Raw genomic sequence first — 17,619 nt, 5'->3', positions numbered from 1 at the left:
TGTTAAAAGCAAATCTGTTGGACAAACCCAGGCTCTCTCTTCTGTGACAATGATAATTACAGTTATTTTCAGACTCCGCTTTCCATAGTTAGATTTTGTATGTTAGCAAAGATGGTATAGGAGGGCAATTAAGTTGATGTCCTCAGGTCACATGACAACCAGAGATTCCCCGCATCTGTTTACACATGATGAAGGCATAGACCAGGAAGAGAATGACAGGGAATGGAGATAAACACCAGAAGGGCAGCATCAAAAGAAATTGATGGAGCACTGCTTGAAAACCAGGTTTAGTATAAATAAGTGAATATGACGAGAATTAGAAAAATGTCTGTTAGCAACCATGGGGGTGAGAAGAGAGTGCTAAGCCATCCATTTCCCTCATAATTGATAAGGGAAGAGAGAAGGTATTTTTTCCCACAGTTATAAAAACTACCTTTGGTAGAGTCTTCATTTCCCTCCTTCCCACTAAGAAGAAAAGCAAACTATAAAGTTCCAAACTTTTCTCTTTTGAATCCTGTATTTTTTTGGTCCCTGTTCTCCTACCCCTTTTTACTTATAGAAGAATGCTGACACACAGGTTATACAACAGTTAAAGAAATATCACACAACCGCCACACTCTTAATTAATGTAGCAAGGAATTTAGGCAGCTTCATAGGGACGAAAATTATGTCTGCATCAGAACATGTACCCACAGCGTTTGAGTTCAAATATCTTGAGGTGTATTACTTATTATTCTAGGGGAAGTTTTAAAAAATCCCTTGGAATTACCCACGTCTTATGAAATGATATAATTCTGGAACTGCCAGATCTAAAAGCTGCATAGGGTTTGTTCTTCCATGCCCTCTTCAGGTGCACCACTCTCCCCAAATTCACATGTGTTCACCAACCTAAAAACTCTCCAAATCTTCTCCTTTTGGGTTTTTATGGAGGCTTTATTACACAAGCATGATTGATTAACTCACAAGCCATTGCTTGTTGATTCAACCACCAGCTCCTCTCTCCTCCTCAGACATTATGGGTGTGGGACAGAAATTTCCAACCCTGTAATCACATGGTTGGCTCCAGTGGCAACCAGCCCCATCATTACATGTGTTCCAAAAGTCATCTCATTAATATAACCAAAAACACCCTTATAAATCTCATGACTTATGAAATTTCAAGGGTCTTAGGAACTCTATGCCAGAAATGGGGATGCAGATCAAATAAATATTTCTTATTATAAAACATAATATCATGTGTGAATCTATCAAGAAGATATAACAATTGTAAATAGTTATGCTCCCAATATTGAAGAACCTAAACATATAAAGCTAGTACTATCAAAACTAAAAGGAGAAATAAACTGCAATGCAATAATTGTGCGGAAACTAAACTCAGCAGCAGATTAAAAGGATCATTCACCATAATCAAGCGGGACTTATCCCTGGGATTCAAGGATGGTTCAAAAATCAATGCAATACACCGCATTAAAAAAATTAAGGATAAAAATCATACAATCATCTCAATAGATAAAGAAAAAGCATTTGACAAAATTCAATATCAGTTCTTGATAAGAATTCTTAACAAATTGAGTATAGAAGGAACACACCTTAACATAATAAAGTCCATATATGAAGAGCACACAGCTAACATCATAGTCAATGAAGAAAGTTTGAAAGCTTTCCTTTCCTCTAAGATTAGGAACAAGAGAAGGGTGCCCACTCTCACCACTCCTATTCAACACAGTACTGGAAATCCTAGCCAGAGGAATCAGGCAACAAAAAGAAATAAAATTGATCAGAATTGGAAAGGACCAAGCCAAATTGTCTCTATTTGTGGATTACGTGATTTTATAAGTAGAAAATCCTAAAGCTTCCACAAAACTGCTAGACCTAATCAACAAATGTAGTAAAATTGCAGAACACAAAATTAACATACAAATGTGAGTAGAATTTCTGCATTAATCTGATAATGAATTATCTGAAAAGGAAATAAAGAAAACAATCCCATTTTCAATAGCAGCAAAAATAAAATATTTAAGAATAAATTTAGTCAGGTCAGCCATGGTGGTCTAGTGGTTAAGGTTAGCACACTCCACTATGGTGGCCCAGGTTCAGTTCTACTAAGCCATAAAAAGAAGGTAATCCTGCCATTTGCAACAACATAGATGGAGCTTGAGGACATTACTCCAAGGGAAGTAAGTCAGATAGAGAAAGAAATATTGTATGATCTCACTTAAATGTTGATCTAAAATTTTAAAAAATCAAACTGATAGAAGAGATCAGATTTGTGTTTACCAGAGGTAGGGGTGGTGGGGGAATTGGATGAAGGTGGGCAAAAGGTGCAAACTTTCAGTATTAAGATGAATAAGTACTGGGGATGTAATGTACATCATAGTGTCTATAGTTAACACTGCTGTATGGTATATTGAAAGTTTTTAAGAAAGCAAATCCTAAAAGTTCTTATCACAGAGACAGATACATTTTTTGCTTTTCCTCTGTTTAATCTATAAGAGATGATAGATGTTAACTAAACTCATACTGGTAATTATTTCACAATATATGTAAGTCAACTCATTATGCTGTACATCTTAAGCTTATCCAGTGTTGTATGCCAATTATATCAAAATAGAATTGAAAGAAAAAGTCCAAAATAAAATATTTGAGATTTTTTCGCTTCTCCTAACATTATTATTTTCACATCACTACTATCTTGTGGGTCAGCATACTTAGACTGTTAGACTTTTGTGATAGTCATATCAAATATCAAATAAAAAATAGCTTCTGCTTTAAACAAATACTTTCTACTCATCCTAGATTTTACCTCCAAATACCCTCTATAATATCTTCTTCACCTGCTATATTCTTCTTTATTTACTTCTTGTTTATGTTATTATTTTTAAAGATTGACACCTGAGCTAACAACTGTTGCCAATCTTCTTTTTTTTCCACCTTCTTCTTCTCCCCAAAGCCCTCAAGTACATAGTTGTATATTCTAGTTGTGAGTGTCTCTGATTGTGCTGTGTGGGAGGCTGCCTCAGCATGGCCTGATGAGTGGTGCCATGTTTGTGCCCAGGATCTGAACTGGCAAAACCCTGGGCTGCCGAAGCTGAGCATGCAAACTTAACCACTCAGCCACTGGGCTGGCCACTGTTCATGTTCTGATCTAATTCTTCCTGGTAAAGTATAAACTCTCCAATAGTGAAGGTTAGGTTTTAGTTATTATTGCTCATATTACCCAAAAAATGGAATTGAATCATGCCTTGACAGAATAAATTGCCACAAATGAGATTGTTTTTGATAGTAAAGCCTACATACTAATCTCAAGATTAAATTTTAAAAATATATTGCTCTGAGCAGAAAGAGGATTAATTAATAAGCATGAAAAGAATTCAAACCACTCATTATGAGACAAGCAAATTGAATGCTTTATTACACTCTTGCTATTTTCATAGCCTCATTTATCTATACTACAGACATGTCTTGGAGTTAACACTGATAAAAAAAATTGAAAATCATTCTTGATGCTTCTCATCTTCATAATACACATCTAAGCTATCAGTGAGTATTGAAAGTTTTGTGTTCAAAACACATTCAGAATCTAACTACCTCTCCTACTTCCACCACTATCACCCTGGTAAAGCCGCCACCAATTCTTATCCAAAGGGTTATAAGGGAATCCTAACTGATTCCATCTTTCTCCTCTACTCTGTTCTCAACACAGTAAACATTGTGATTCTTTCACTGCAGAAGTTATTTCAAGTCCACTTTTTGCTTAAATGCCCCAATATCATGCTATATCACCCAGAGTATGTGCTAAAAACATTCAGATGACCAACATGATGCCCATGACATGACTACCACCAGTTCTCTGCCCTCTTCTCCTGCCACTCTCTTCATTACCCACCGAGCTCCAAGCACAATGGACATCTTGCTTTTCCTCATACACAAGAAGTACAATCTATACCAATGCTCTTGCATTTCTGCATAAAATGCTATATTCTCATATATTTGCATGACTCACTCCTTCATTTCCTTCAGCACTCTGCTCAAATGCCAATTGTTAGACAGGCTTTCACTGACCCAACCACACAAAAGAGTGCCCATCTTGGTATACTGATTCTTCCTTACATTCCATGTGTTTTAACCTCCGAAAGAGGCTTGCATCCACTTATTCATCTTTTTATTGTCTTCCTCCTCAAGTGAAACAAGATCCATGTCCTCATATTACAAACTCAGGGGTTTCTCCACTGTAGTATCCTCTGCAAGTTGAACACTGCTTGCTGATAAAACATTTCAAATGAATGAATCGCTAAATGACAAAGAATTGCAATCCTATACATGAAGAACATAGCTACAATGGTACAAATTTCTGAAAGGAAAATAATACTTAGGAAAGGAATCAATTTATTATAGATGAGAAAATAAATGTCATATAAAAGAAAAGTGATTTTCATTTCTTCTAATGTTGTCAATGGCTTTCTTCAGACAAACAGCTTAAATTTCCTCCCAAAGACTCTCCTCAGAGCTGACATCACTTCCTTATTCCTAAGGGTGTATATCAGTGGATTCAGCACTGGAGGGACAGTGGTGTGTATGACAGCCACAAACCGTTCCTGTATTACAGAGGTGGCAGAGGTAGGGGTAATGTAGGTGAGTGCCACAGTTCCGTAAAAGAGAGATACCACCATGAAATGAGAGGCACAAGTGGACAGGGCTTTGTGGAGCACACTGCAGGTCCGGCTCTTGAACAGAAGAAAGCCAATAATATAGAAGTAGGAGAGGAGGGTGAAGAAGCATGATGCCATTGCTCAGCTGCAAGTGACAATGAAAATGAGCCACTGATTGAGTCGTATGTCCCCACAAGCCAATTCTAAAAGGGGCTTCACATCACAGAAGAAGTAGCGGAGTTTTTGAGAGTGGCAAAAGTTCAGGCATGCAGTCATGACAGAATGCATCAGAGCATAAAAGAAGCTGATGAGCCAGGCCACAGCTGCCAAGAGAATACGCATCTGAGGGTTCATGATAATAGTGTAACGAAGTGGGTAGCAGATGGCCACAAATCGGTCAAAGCCCATAATGGTCAGCAAGAGGGCCTCAGTGCCCCCCAGAAAGTGGAAAAAGTGTAGCTGAGTGATGCAGCCTATGAAAGATATGGTTTTGTGAGTGGAGAGGAGGTTTGACATTAGTTTAGGCAGCGTCACTGAAGAATAGCATATATCCAGAAGAGAAAGATTTCCCAGGAAAAAGTACATAGGGGAGTGGAGTCTTGGTTCTGAGATGACAATCACTAATATGGACACATTTCCAAACAAGTCTATCATGTATAGAATGAGGAAGGTCACAAAGACTATAGGCTGCAGCTCCTGAATAGAGGTCAGTTCCAGCAAAAGAAACTCATTCACTGTGGTGATGTTCTCCATTGCTTTGAGAAGGAAAAATAGTGATAATTAGTAAACTGTTCCAATATACTGTATGAGTTAAATGAAATAAGTTTGCCATCTGGAAGTATATAAGAATGATTTATGTTGAACACAGTGATCAGGAATGCTAGCATTGAATTCATTTGCAACATAAATAAGGAAAACAGAAATATGTGATAAAGTCTGAGTCAGTGTGATTTTTGTGATATGCAGAACTAAGAAGCATATTCAGAGTGCTGAGTTAAACCTGAAAAGCAGCTCATACAGAATAAAGGCAGATATTCAGTGAATATATATTAACAAGTAAAAGAACAGAATTCAATTTTATCTTCTTTGATAGCATTAAAATAAATATATTTTTTAAAAAGTCTGCCAGTTGTATTCATATAAATTGAAGTACTTTTAAATGGAGGTAATAGGCACACTTCTTATTTCTGGGTGCTTGTGGAAGCACAGCAATACACCTAAATCTCCTCACATCACTCTCAACAAAATCACTAAAGTTCCCCACAACCCAAAACTTCATGAAAATAGAAGACAGGGTTTCTTTTGTGAGGAAGATTGGCCCTGAGCTAATATCTGTGCCAATCTTCCTCTCCTTTGTATGCAGGATGCCACCACACCATGGCTTGATGAGCAGTGTGTAGGTTGGCATCTGAGATCCAAACCTGCAAACCCCAAGCTGCTGTAACAGAGTGCACGAACTTAACCGCTATGCAACTGGGAAAGCCCCTAAAAGACAGTTTTTAAAGCCGACAAACTTCAAATAATGTGTAGGCAGAGGGAAAACAAACCAGCAGAATTGGTGTTAGCAGTCAGAAGAGAACATCATAGCAGCAGGGCAATTGATGCAGGATGCAAAAACTCAAAATGCTGAGAAGTCCTAGTAGCAAAATAACATTGAAAACCACAGATAAACAAACACATCGTTAAGGAGAACAGATTAGTGGTTACTAGAGGAAAAGGGAGTGGGGGGAGGGCAAAAGGGGTAAAGGGGCACATATGTATGGTGACAGATAAATATTAGACTATTGGTGGTGAACACGATGCATTCTACACAGAAACTGAAATATAATAATGTACAGTTGAAATTTACACCATGTTATAAGCTACTATGACCTCGGTAAAATAATTAAGAAAAAAGAAAGAAAGTTGAAAATAATCAATCCCAAAAAGAGAGTGTCTCACATTGAAACTGAATTTCTTGGGACTATCAGAAAAGAGCAAGTCAGTGTGCAGACAAAGACCAAGTGAAGAGAAAGGCATGTTACTGCAAAGACATTCAAGGTGTAGTAACAAAAGAGGGGAACAAGTCAAGAATTTGGGAAAAGTACCTTATCCCCTTTTCCCAGATAAACTTCTTGTTAATAACTTGTCCCTCAAAATCCAATTTATTCATTTATGAAGAATAAGGAAAACTTTTGCATCTATATCAAAGTGCAGTAAGAAAAAAAGAAAAAAATAGTAAATCATGAATTAATATAGCCTTGAGGCAAGACTGTGAATGTGCACTGTTGGTTGTCTCAAGTGAATACAAAGTATTTCTGATCTTTCTTGCTAATAATTAGTGAAAATCATGCATTCACCAAATCACTAACCACAGCCACCAAGTATAGCCAACTCAGATATACAATCAGTCCTTGAAAACGACTAGTGGGTGGTCCTGTGAAAACACTAAATTTACTGTTAGATGGCTTCAGACAAGCGATGTTTTTATCATCTGACTTCCGTACAGCAAGCTCTCCCTCAGCATTACAGAGAACCATAACAATATTTTGGGTGACCAGCTGTCATGTTAGTTTAGATTCTACATCCAAAAGCTCTTAAGAGATTTGGATTCCTCCCTTTCCAAAGTACATAATTATTCAGATCATGGGCCATAGATCTGTTTTGGATAAGAACTAGGAAAATTGCCACCTTAAACACTTTCTGTGACATTGCCGGGACTTTCCTCAAAGGGACCCTGCAGCTCCTTCAGTTGATAGGCTTTGAAAACTGGTTCAGGTATGGAAACTGAGTAAGAAATCATGATTTTTTTCCATTGAGGTCACTGATATCAGGCTTCCACTCACCCGCTCTTAATACATACCAAGCAATCAATATTCTTCTTGGCTTGTAAAGAATTTTTCTCATGATATATTTTCTATAACCATAGATGCATGCAGGTCAGGATCCCCTAATTGTCATTTCTACCTTGTTGCCTGTTGTACCAATTTCATCCATTTTGTCTCTGACAGATACTCTGTTAATCACCTATCTAAGGAAATGTGATGCTTCTTCCAAGATTTAGCTAGTTACAATAGGTCAACACCAATACATTATCAAAATTACTTAAGGCTGTAAATTGTAGAAGAATTTATGTAGTGTGTGTGTGTGTTTGTATGTAAGAGAGAGACACAGAAGCAGAATATAATGACTTCAAACACCAACTACCTGGAATTAAACCAAACTCCACAAAACTGCTGTCATTCCAGACACTAACCACAAGTTTGGGCACTGCCAGACCACTTCCACTTCTGACTACCTGGCTACAAATTTGAAGGTTACCATATCCTCAGGTTAGATAATTTGCTAGAATGACTCACAAGACTCAGGAAATTGCTATTCTTATGATTACAATTTTATCACAGAAAGGGATAAAAATCATGAATACAAAGGAGAGACAAATAGGGCAAACTCTAGGAGGGTCCCAAATGCAAAACTTGTTTGTCTTCAAAATGTGTTACCTTCCTATCATATTGATATTTGTATTATTCAGTGTTCTCCAGAAAAACAGAACTAATAGGATGTATTTATCTCCACCTATCTATCATTTATGTATCTATCACCTATGGAGATTTATTATAAGAATTGGCTCATGCAATTATGGAGGCCAGTAAGTCCCATGATCTGCCATCTGAAAAATGGAGAACCAAGGAAGACAGTGATGTAATTCAGTCTGAATCCAAAGGCCCAAGAACAAGGATCACTGATGTCCAAAGGCAGGAAAAGTTGGATACCCCATCCGAACTAGGTTTACTAGTTGAATCCCAACAATCCACCTTTCCTCCACCTTTTTGTTAATCAGGATCTCCATGGATTATATGATGCCCGCTCGCATTGGTGAGGGTGATCTTCTTTACTTAGTTTACCAATTCAAATGCTAATCTCTTCCAGAAACATCCTCATAGACACACTCAGAAAGAATGTTTTACCAGCTATCTGGGTATACTTTAGCTCAGTAAAGTTGACATATAAAATTAAACATCACAATGTTCAAAAGCATGCAAAGTATTGCCAACAGAAGAAGCTCACTGGTGACTTGACGTCCAGAGTTTTTACTGAGGTTACATTACATAGGTATGATTGATTGAATTATTGGCCACGTGGCTGAACTCAATCTCCAGCCTCCCTCTTCTCTTAGAAGTCAGGCTAATATCACCATCACTCAAAACCCAAAACCTCTAATCATATGGTTGGTCTTTCTAACATAACCTGTCAACTTTGAAGCTACAGGGACCCTCACAAGTCACCTTATGAGCATAAATTCGGGAGTGATCCAAGTGGCTCATGAATAACAAAGACACTTCTGTCACTTGGGAAATTCCAAGAGTTTTAGAAACTCTATGCGAGAAACCCAGGAGAGAGAGCAGATAAATTTTTTACCTCATCTCTCCCTAGCCTTCCTACCACCTTTTAGTTCTCCATAGCACTTAATTACCCTTGCATGTGTACTTATGGATTTGTTTATTGTGTGTCCTCTAATATACTAAACTTTAAGTTTCATGAGATTGTGAAATTTGTTTTGCTCACTCCTATGTTTCCTGCATCTACTACACTGCCTGACACCATATATACTCAATGACTATCTCTTAAATAAATAAATAAGTAAATAACTGGGTGAATAAAAACTAGACAAATAATAATTATGCACAAGTTAGCCCAAAACAAAGTCACAGGTGCTACAAGTTGCTGAGAAGAAAATAGAAATCAAGTAGACTATTCACTTATTGCAATGAAAGGATGAAACTCTCAATGGAAATGAAACATAAGTCTGATTAGTCCCAGTGGCAGTCTTTAAACAACTTCCTCCCGCAGATTTTCTTCAGTTCCAACATCAATTCTTTATTCCTAAGAGTGTATATTAGTGGAATCAGCACTGGGTGACAGCATTGTATATGTATATGTGTATATGTATGTGTATATGATGGCCATCATCTAGTCCTGAATCGTGGACGTGGCTGAGGCAAGACAAATGTATGTGAAGCCCACAGGTCCATAGAAAAGACATACCACCATGAAATGAGAGGCACAAGTGGACAGAACCTTGTGTAGTATTCTTCAGGACTGATTCTTGAACAGAAGGAAGCCAGTAATATAGAAGTAGGAGAGAAGAATCAGGAAGAAAGCTCCCATGGATTTGTTACCTGTGACAACAGAAAGGAGCTACTGACTAACTAGTGTGTTACTATAGGCCAGTTATAAGAGGCGCTTGACATCACAGAAGAAATGATTGAGTTTTTGACAGTGGCAAAAGTTCAGGCATGCAGTCGTGAGAGAATGAATCAGAGCATAAAAGAAGCTGGTGAGCCTGCTCATAGCTGCCAAGAGAATTCACATCAGGGTTCATGATGACAGTGTAGCAAAGTGTGTTGCAGACGGCAACAAAACGATCAAAGGCCATGATAGCCAGTAAGATGGACTCTGTGCTTCCCAGAAAGTGGAAGAAGTGTAGCTGAGTGACGTAGCCTAGGAAAGATATGGCCTTGCAAGTAGAGAGGAGGTTTATAAGTACGTTGGGCAGTGTCACTGAAGAAGAGTAAGTGTCGAGACAAAAAAGGTTTCCCAGGAAAAAATGCATACATGAGAGGAGTTTGGATTCCAAAATAACAATCAATCAAATAGCTCCATTTCCAACAAAGTTTATCAGGTAAATGATTCAGAAAATCACAAAGAAGAAAGGCTAGAACTCTTGAACACAGGTCAGGCCAAGTAAAAGAAACTCATTCATTGTAGTGACATTTCCCATTGCTTTGGGACGTAAACGTAGCAATAACAATGAGTTAATTTTTCTGAACTTTTAACTTTACGCTATGGGAGTTAAGTAAAGCAATTTTAATATTTGTTGGAACCTAGAGGTGAGCTACAATGTGAAGAATATTTAGGAGTGGCGAAGTAAATTTACTTACAACAAAATTTAGGAAGAATAACATACCTGATATATTGTGAATCAGTAAAATGATATTAGAGTAATAGGAACAGCGTATCATGAACAAATCAAATATAGATAAAGGGTATTTTTTTAAATTAGGAAACATAAGGCATCACCATAAACTCACATATTACATTAAAATTAGAGGTTAGACAAATTTAAAACATACAAAAAAAGGGAATAGTTAGTGGTTCTGCTTATGATTCTAGGTTCTGGTAGTAACACAGGTGTATTCTAGTGAGGCTTTCCCCTCTTCTCCTAAGATGCATAAAAACCACAGGAAATTAACACATCCCTCCTGACAACCTAAACCTTTGGTAAAATTAAGAGACGTAAAACTCAGAAACTTCAAATATTGTGTAAGTAGAGGGGATCCCAAACAGCATAATTAGCATCAGTAGTCACAAGATTGCAACATGGCAGTGGGGCCATGGGTGCAGTTGAGAAAAACTTGAAATAGTGAAAAGCCTTACCAGTAGGAGAACTTTGAAAACACTCCAAAATTTTCAGCCCCAGAAGAAGACTGCCCCACAGTTAGTGGTAATTCCTACAGGGGGAAAAAATAGAATAAAGCACTGCATAAGCGCTGAGGGAGATAGACAGAAAAGCCATAGTAAATGTAAGAAGAACAAAGAAATCCTTGCCATTTGTAATAGAAAATAATGACTACTGTATCAACAGAAGAGGGAGCCTTTGAACTGAGGAATTTGAAAAACTACCTGATACATTTTCCTGACCCACCGACACTAAGATTCTCCTACTAATAATCATAACCCAATGTAAGCTCCCAGTAAAACAGATTAAAAAATTGACAGAAATAGTGAAGAAATAGTCAAATCCACAAGCATTATAAGAAGTTTTAACACATCTCTCTATACCTGATAGAAGAATCAGCCAAAAAGTCAGGAAGGATATAAAAATCTGAACAATATAATTTGCAAATTTTATATATATAATGCCTAACCCAACAAGAAAATAATTCACACACTCACAAAACATAAACTGAGAGAATTCATGGCAGAACGAAAAGATCCTAAACAGAAGAATGGAAATGCAAAAAGAAATGAAGCACATCAGAATGGATAAGTGTCTGCAGCATGCATACAAGAAAAAGAGGACTCTAGCAAGGTGAAAAATGACTGTACAATGCAATTATCATTATGACTTGTGGATTTTAAGGCTATGCAAATACTATGTATGAACAGAAAAAAATAAAATAATTCATGTTATTTTCAAGTGTACGTTGAACATTTACAAAATCAAACGTAGGTTGAGTCTTAAAAAAAAAGCTTCCGAAATTTCAAAAGGTAGAGTCATTCAAAGAATACCCTTTGACTATGGTGGAATTAGAAAAAAATAAGAAAGAGATATCTAGAAACTCACTAAATGTTTGCAATTAAGCAATGCACACTTAAATAATTCATGGATTAAAAGAGAAATCCAAAGAGGAGTTAAAAAATACTTTTAACTAAATAATAACGAAGGTGAGACACATCAAACCTTTTGGTATGCAGCTAAAGAAATAAAGAGAAGAAGAAATTTTGCCTTAAATTCCTATGTTAGAAAAGAAGAAATATTGAAAATCAATATCCTAAACTTTCTTTTCAAGAAGCTTAATGAGTGAATGAGTGAATGAATAAAACCAGCAACTCAAACCTAAAGAAAGTACAACGAAGGAATAATGAAAATATTAATAACGTGAGTCATTGAAATAGAAAACAAAAGCTCAATAGAGAAAAGTTAATAAAGTCAAATTTAGTTATTTGAAAAGATTAGTGAAAGTAATAAACTCAGTAAGCCTGCTAGAGAACTCAAATTACCAATTTGAAAGGTAATATCACTTCGGATATTATCAATGCCAAAAATCATGAGGTCATTATGAACAACTATATGTGACTAATTTGATAATTTAGATGACAATTTTAATTAAAAATTACTTCAAACAAAAGTAAATTACAAAAACTGATAATAAAAGAAAGAAAATGTGAAGGGTTTAATATATATATAAAGGAAACTGGAGCTGTTATTTAAAATCTTCCCCAAAATAAAGCACCAAGTCCAGATTTCCCTGGTGAATTCCACCAAACAGTTAAGGAAGAAATCATAGCAATTTACCCAAATTCTTCCAAAGAAAGAATATGAATACTTCTCAACTTCTTTTATAAAGTCAGCGTAACCTTGATACCAACACTTGAAAAAGGATTTACGAGAAAGGAAAATTGTAAACTAATTTGCTTCATGAATATAGATGCAAAATCCATTTCTTACCATCTCCTATACCATTCTGTTTGTCCAAGTCACTCTCATCACTCATTTGGATTATTGGAATGATGTTGTTTCTAGTTTTGTCCAACCCCTATTTTCAAGATAGCATCCAGGATTATTCTGTTAAATATAAGTGTAAGGCTCTAAGCTCTGTAATGGTTTCCATCTTATTCAGAATAAAAATTCAAAGTCAATACAGTAACCTACAAGATCCTACGTGATGACCTCTATTTACTTTCTGCAACTACTTCCACTCTTCCCCTTGATTACTCACACACACTGACCTCTATGCTCTGCCTAGAATGCACTAATCACACTCTCATCTCAAGGTCTGTGCACCAGCTCTCCACTTGTCTGAAACACTCTTACTCTTGGTAAATCCACATAACTAATTCCCACATGTCTTTCAGGTCTTTGCCCTAAAGCCACTCCCTCAATATAGATGTCTCTGATTGTCCTTCATTAGATTATTTTTTAAAAAACCATACTGCCTCATCCTGTCCTGCTATGTTGTTATCAATAGCACCTATCTTAACGTGGTGTATTAGATTTTATTAAGCATGTCTTTTTTCTTCAACTTAAATGTGCCTGGAACATTTTTTTTTTTTTGAGGTATATTAGCCCTGAACTAACATCCGCTGCCAATCCTCCTGTTTTTGCTAAGGAAGACTGGCCCTGAGCTAACATCTGTGCCCATCTTCCTCTAGTTTATATCTGCTACACCTGCCACAGCATGGCTTGACAAGTAGTGCGCAGGTCCGCACCTGGGATCTGAAGCGGGGAACACTGGGCCACCAAAGTAGAATGTGCAAACTTAACTGCTGCATCACCAGGCATGCCCCAACAATTTTTTGTGCGCTCTTTATATCTACCGAATTAACTAACAGAGTGTTATTACCCGTTCAGTGTTTATCGACTATGACAACTACCCTCAAGAGGTCAGATTTGCCATTTTTTAACCACTCTAATCTACGATGTATCTACAATATACCCCTTAATGTGATGCTAAACTCACAATAGACTCCTTCACTTTTATCAGAGTACATGGCAACACAGAAAGTGAACAATGAACATTTGTAGATTAAGTAAACAATTTTTAGCCATATAAGTCTAGCTGTTTTAGCAATTCATTTTGGTCATGGACTGCTCTCAGTGACAATAGTGACTCAATAATTAACTAGCATCAGTAAACAGTATTTAAAATTTAAATAATTATATGATTCATGAAAGGACACAAAAGTCTATGCACTGCATTCCATGAAAATGGGTATAGAAGAAACTTTCTAAGTGGAATTGTTGGTAGTGGAGGGAAAAGGATTACTCTCAGGAATTATATATGAAAGACATTGTGACTAGTGCCTACATTAAGGATTCGGGATATGCTCATGTGAAAATACATAACTTTAGGCTACAGTTCTAAAAGTTATTTTCCTTTTTGCAGAATAATACCACCACCTTCTTCCACTAAAAATACTGCTACTGCAAAGTTGTGTAAATATCTAACACTAGATGCAATCTAACATATTGTCTAACACTAGAACTGGAATAGACTACCTGTAAGAATACTAATTTTACTATATAATAATACATTACTCATCTAATTCTTTTCTCTCTCTCTTCTTTCTTTTATCTTTCTTTAACTCTTCGTAATACACATACGCACACAGACACACATACAGACCACTAAATAGACATACACACTCGGGTATTTAATCCAAACATACACCCATACTTGATCACAAAGAGAGTCTACCTTGAAAGAAACAAATACTAATTTAAAAAAGCATAAATATGTATAGATAAAGAGATTGGGAAATTCAAAGCTTTACTAGCTAACGACTTATGCCATGCACTCACCTGCTGTTCCACTCTGTACTTTTCACAGCCTAAGTCAAACAGTTTTGCCAGTTACTCTCACTCATCCCTTCCAATGATTGTAAACCCTTTTCATCAGAAAATTCTTCCTCTAACCTAATATCACGTTTTGCTATTTATTCTCAGGCAATTTGTCCTGCACTTCTGTCTGTACATACTTGCAATTTACATAAATCTTTGCTCAAAATAATATCCAAAATCAGAGATCAGGGGTGTTTGTTGACTCCTTGAATAAAATTATTAGAGAAATTTCTGGCTGCTGAAAGCCTCTTATGTCCATTTTTATTTCAAACAGATTACATCTAAATGTAAGATTGAATCCCAGAAAATCTCATCTCTTATTCTGGCCAGAAAACAAACAGATTAAACCCTACTGAAACCTCTCCAGTGGCATCTTGGGCATTAATATCTTGGGATTTTCTCTCTAAAGACTTATTCTCTCCGTATTTCTCTTCCCATAAGTACCAATTTATATCCCTCTTTGTTGTGCTTGTAAGGCCACTACATTGCTTTTTTTAAAAAAAATATAAATCTTTGACAGAGTCCTTTGTTGGTCACAAGAAAAGAGGAGTGATGAGAATATGTAAAAAAAGAGAAGACACAGTCCCCGTCTTGAGAAGCCTAACATCTAGTAAATGCAAAAAGTGGTATCACTAAGAGGAATATAATGGAAATTAAAAGTGATTAGTTATAAACTGAGTTCTATAGATTAAAAAGGGAGAGATTTGAGAAAATGATGATCAAACAAGGAAGAATCAACAGTGCAGATGAATTTGTTTAACTTACACTTGGGGGTTGTTTATAGAGACTCTTGGCAGAAGCAAAAGAATTAAGACACTCTGTATGTATGAGTCTATTGAAATAATGCAAAGAAGCAAAGTCATCATTTGTACTATTATAATAAACACTCTTTCTAAATTTGAATAGAGAGATGATGTATCTCCTGGTTTCCATGTCACTTCACCAGAAACCAATAAAATCAATTTTATAATTTATTAGGATTTATTAGGAATTTTATGATTTATTATTGTCAAAATTTTATTTTAAAATGATTCTCTTTATTTCAGAGTAAGAGTCAAAGAGTTTTCAGAATAATACAATTAATTGCAGGATCAGACTCAATAAAATGGCTCTCAGGAAACTGATTTTTAGACAATTTGTTTTCGACAAGTAGCTTTTCCCCCTTCAAAACCTCATACAACAGAGAGTTATGCTGCTAATATGGCTATGTAAGCAGTTAACAGGTACACCTAACTTTAGAGAGACTGAATGCAAAATCAAACAAAAACTGAACATTCTGACAATGATCAAAAGCAGGCAGATTTAGGGAGAGTCAAAGATTAGGAAAAAAAATAAAACTTGATGGCTTTCCAGTTTTTATGGCTCGTAATAAGCAAGGATACTATTGGCACCACATGCTAAATAAAACTTGATAGAAAATCCACAAATGTTCTGGCATGGAGAATAGAAGGATAGAGTTTGAGACAATATCAATTATTGAAAATCAAGAGAGACATGTAGGATATAAGAGAGCCAAAGAGAGGAAACTCTAATTCTTTGGATAATTCCACACAAAGCCCTGGCTGACATATGAACTGCATGTGGAAGGAAGTTACTATAAGTAGCTCAGTTTATGATAAAAGAACTGAAATGTGATTGAAGACCCACCTAAGAAACAAAATGTGCAATTGGAGTCCAACCAAGTTAATTGCTGGCTAATTCTAAAACATAAATATGCTTACAAAAAGTATAATAGACTCCAAAGCCTCCATAACATAACATTCATGATTCCCATAGTACAATTTAAAATTACGTTACACACAAACAAGCAGGAAAATTTGATTCATTTCAAACGAAAAAAATGATGAACTGAAGTCACCTCAAGGTGACTCAGATGGTAGAATTTGCAGGCAATGATTAAGTCAGCTATTTAAATATGCCCAGTGAGGTAAATGAAAATATGCTCGTAAAAAAAATGCAGAGTTAGGAAATCTCAGCAGAGAAAAACAAGCTATTTAAAAAACGGAAATTCTAGTAGAAATTTACATCTAAAATTGAAAAAGTTGGATGGACTTAATGGCAGAATTGGGATGACAGAGGAAAGAGTAGGAGAACATTGAAGATAGATCAATATAAATCATCTAATCTGAAGAAAAGACAAAAAAGCATTAAAAAGATGAACAGAGTCAAGAACCTAAGGGGATGATATCAAAACACCTAGTATATATATATATTATATATATATAATATATGTATATATATATTATTGGAACACAAAAGGAAAGGAGAGAGAGGATGAGGAAGAAGAAAATATTTGAAGAAATAATGGCCAAACACTTCTGAGAGTTGGCAGAAAACAAACATTTACAGATTCAAGAAGGTTAGCAAATCCAAAGCAGGACGAATAAAAATAAAATCACATTCATGTATATTATCCAAAATGCTGAAAGAAGGGATAAAGAAATAACTTTGAGGAAAATTTGAAAGCATAGCACAATACATACAAGGTGAGAATGGTTTCAATAACTGCTGCTCCAGCATCATAAAATATGCAGACTAGAAGGCAGTGGAACTTCAACTTTTAAATGTTGAAGGAAAAAAATTGTCAACTCTGAATTATTTCTCCAGTCAAAACTTTCTTTAAGAATGAAGGTGAAGGGCCGGCTCCGTGGCCGAGTGGTTAAGTTCGTGCGCTCCGCTGCGGCGGCCCAGGGTTCGGATCCTGGGCGTGGACATGGCACCAGTCGTCAGGCCACCTTGAGGCGGCGTCCCACATCCCAAAACTAGGAGGACATGCAGCTAGGATATACAACTGTGTACCGGGGGGTTTGGGGAGATAAAGCAGGAAAAAAAAAAAAAAAAGATTGGGAACAGTTGTTAGCCCAG

At 36.3% G+C, this 17,619-nt stretch overlaps 1 protein-coding gene and 1 pseudogene across 1 annotated transcript; both read right to left on the bottom strand.

Moving 5' to 3' along the window:
- Window positions 1-4,463: 4,463 nt before the first annotated feature.
- LOC106843454 (olfactory receptor 12D3-like) lies at window positions 4,464-5,402 on the bottom strand. The gene is made up of 2 exons (XM_070516763.1): window positions 4,848-5,402; window positions 4,464-4,724 (listed from the first exon to the last, which is right to left on the bottom strand). The coding sequence occupies exons 1-2, from the start codon at window positions 5,400-5,402 to the stop codon at window positions 4,464-4,466; spliced, it is 816 nt and encodes a 271-aa protein (XP_070372864.1).
- Window positions 5,403-9,439: 4,037 nt separating this feature from the next.
- Window positions 9,440-10,410, bottom strand: LOC106843453 (olfactory receptor 12D3-like; annotated as a pseudogene).
- Window positions 10,411-17,619: the final 7,209 nt, after the last annotated feature.

The sequence above is a fragment of the Equus asinus genome, chromosome 8, assembly GCF_041296235.1.
Source record: "Equus asinus isolate D_3611 breed Donkey chromosome 8, EquAss-T2T_v2, whole genome shotgun sequence".
Taxonomy (NCBI): domain Eukaryota; kingdom Metazoa; phylum Chordata; class Mammalia; order Perissodactyla; family Equidae; genus Equus; species Equus asinus.
Note: the sequence above shows the minus strand (reverse complement) of the source record. Positions and strands in the feature narration are given on the sequence as shown.

Bases quoted from the DNA above. Each gene is read 5' to 3' on its own strand.
- LOC106843454 (XM_070516763.1), bottom strand. From the start codon at position 5,402: ATGGAGAACATCACCACAGTGAATGAGTTTCTTTTGCTGGAACTGACC. The intron at 4,725-4,847 runs GCTTGTGGGGAC...CTTCTGTTCAAG, and splicing joins TGAAGCCCCTTTTAGAATTG to AGCCGGACCTGCAGTGTGCT.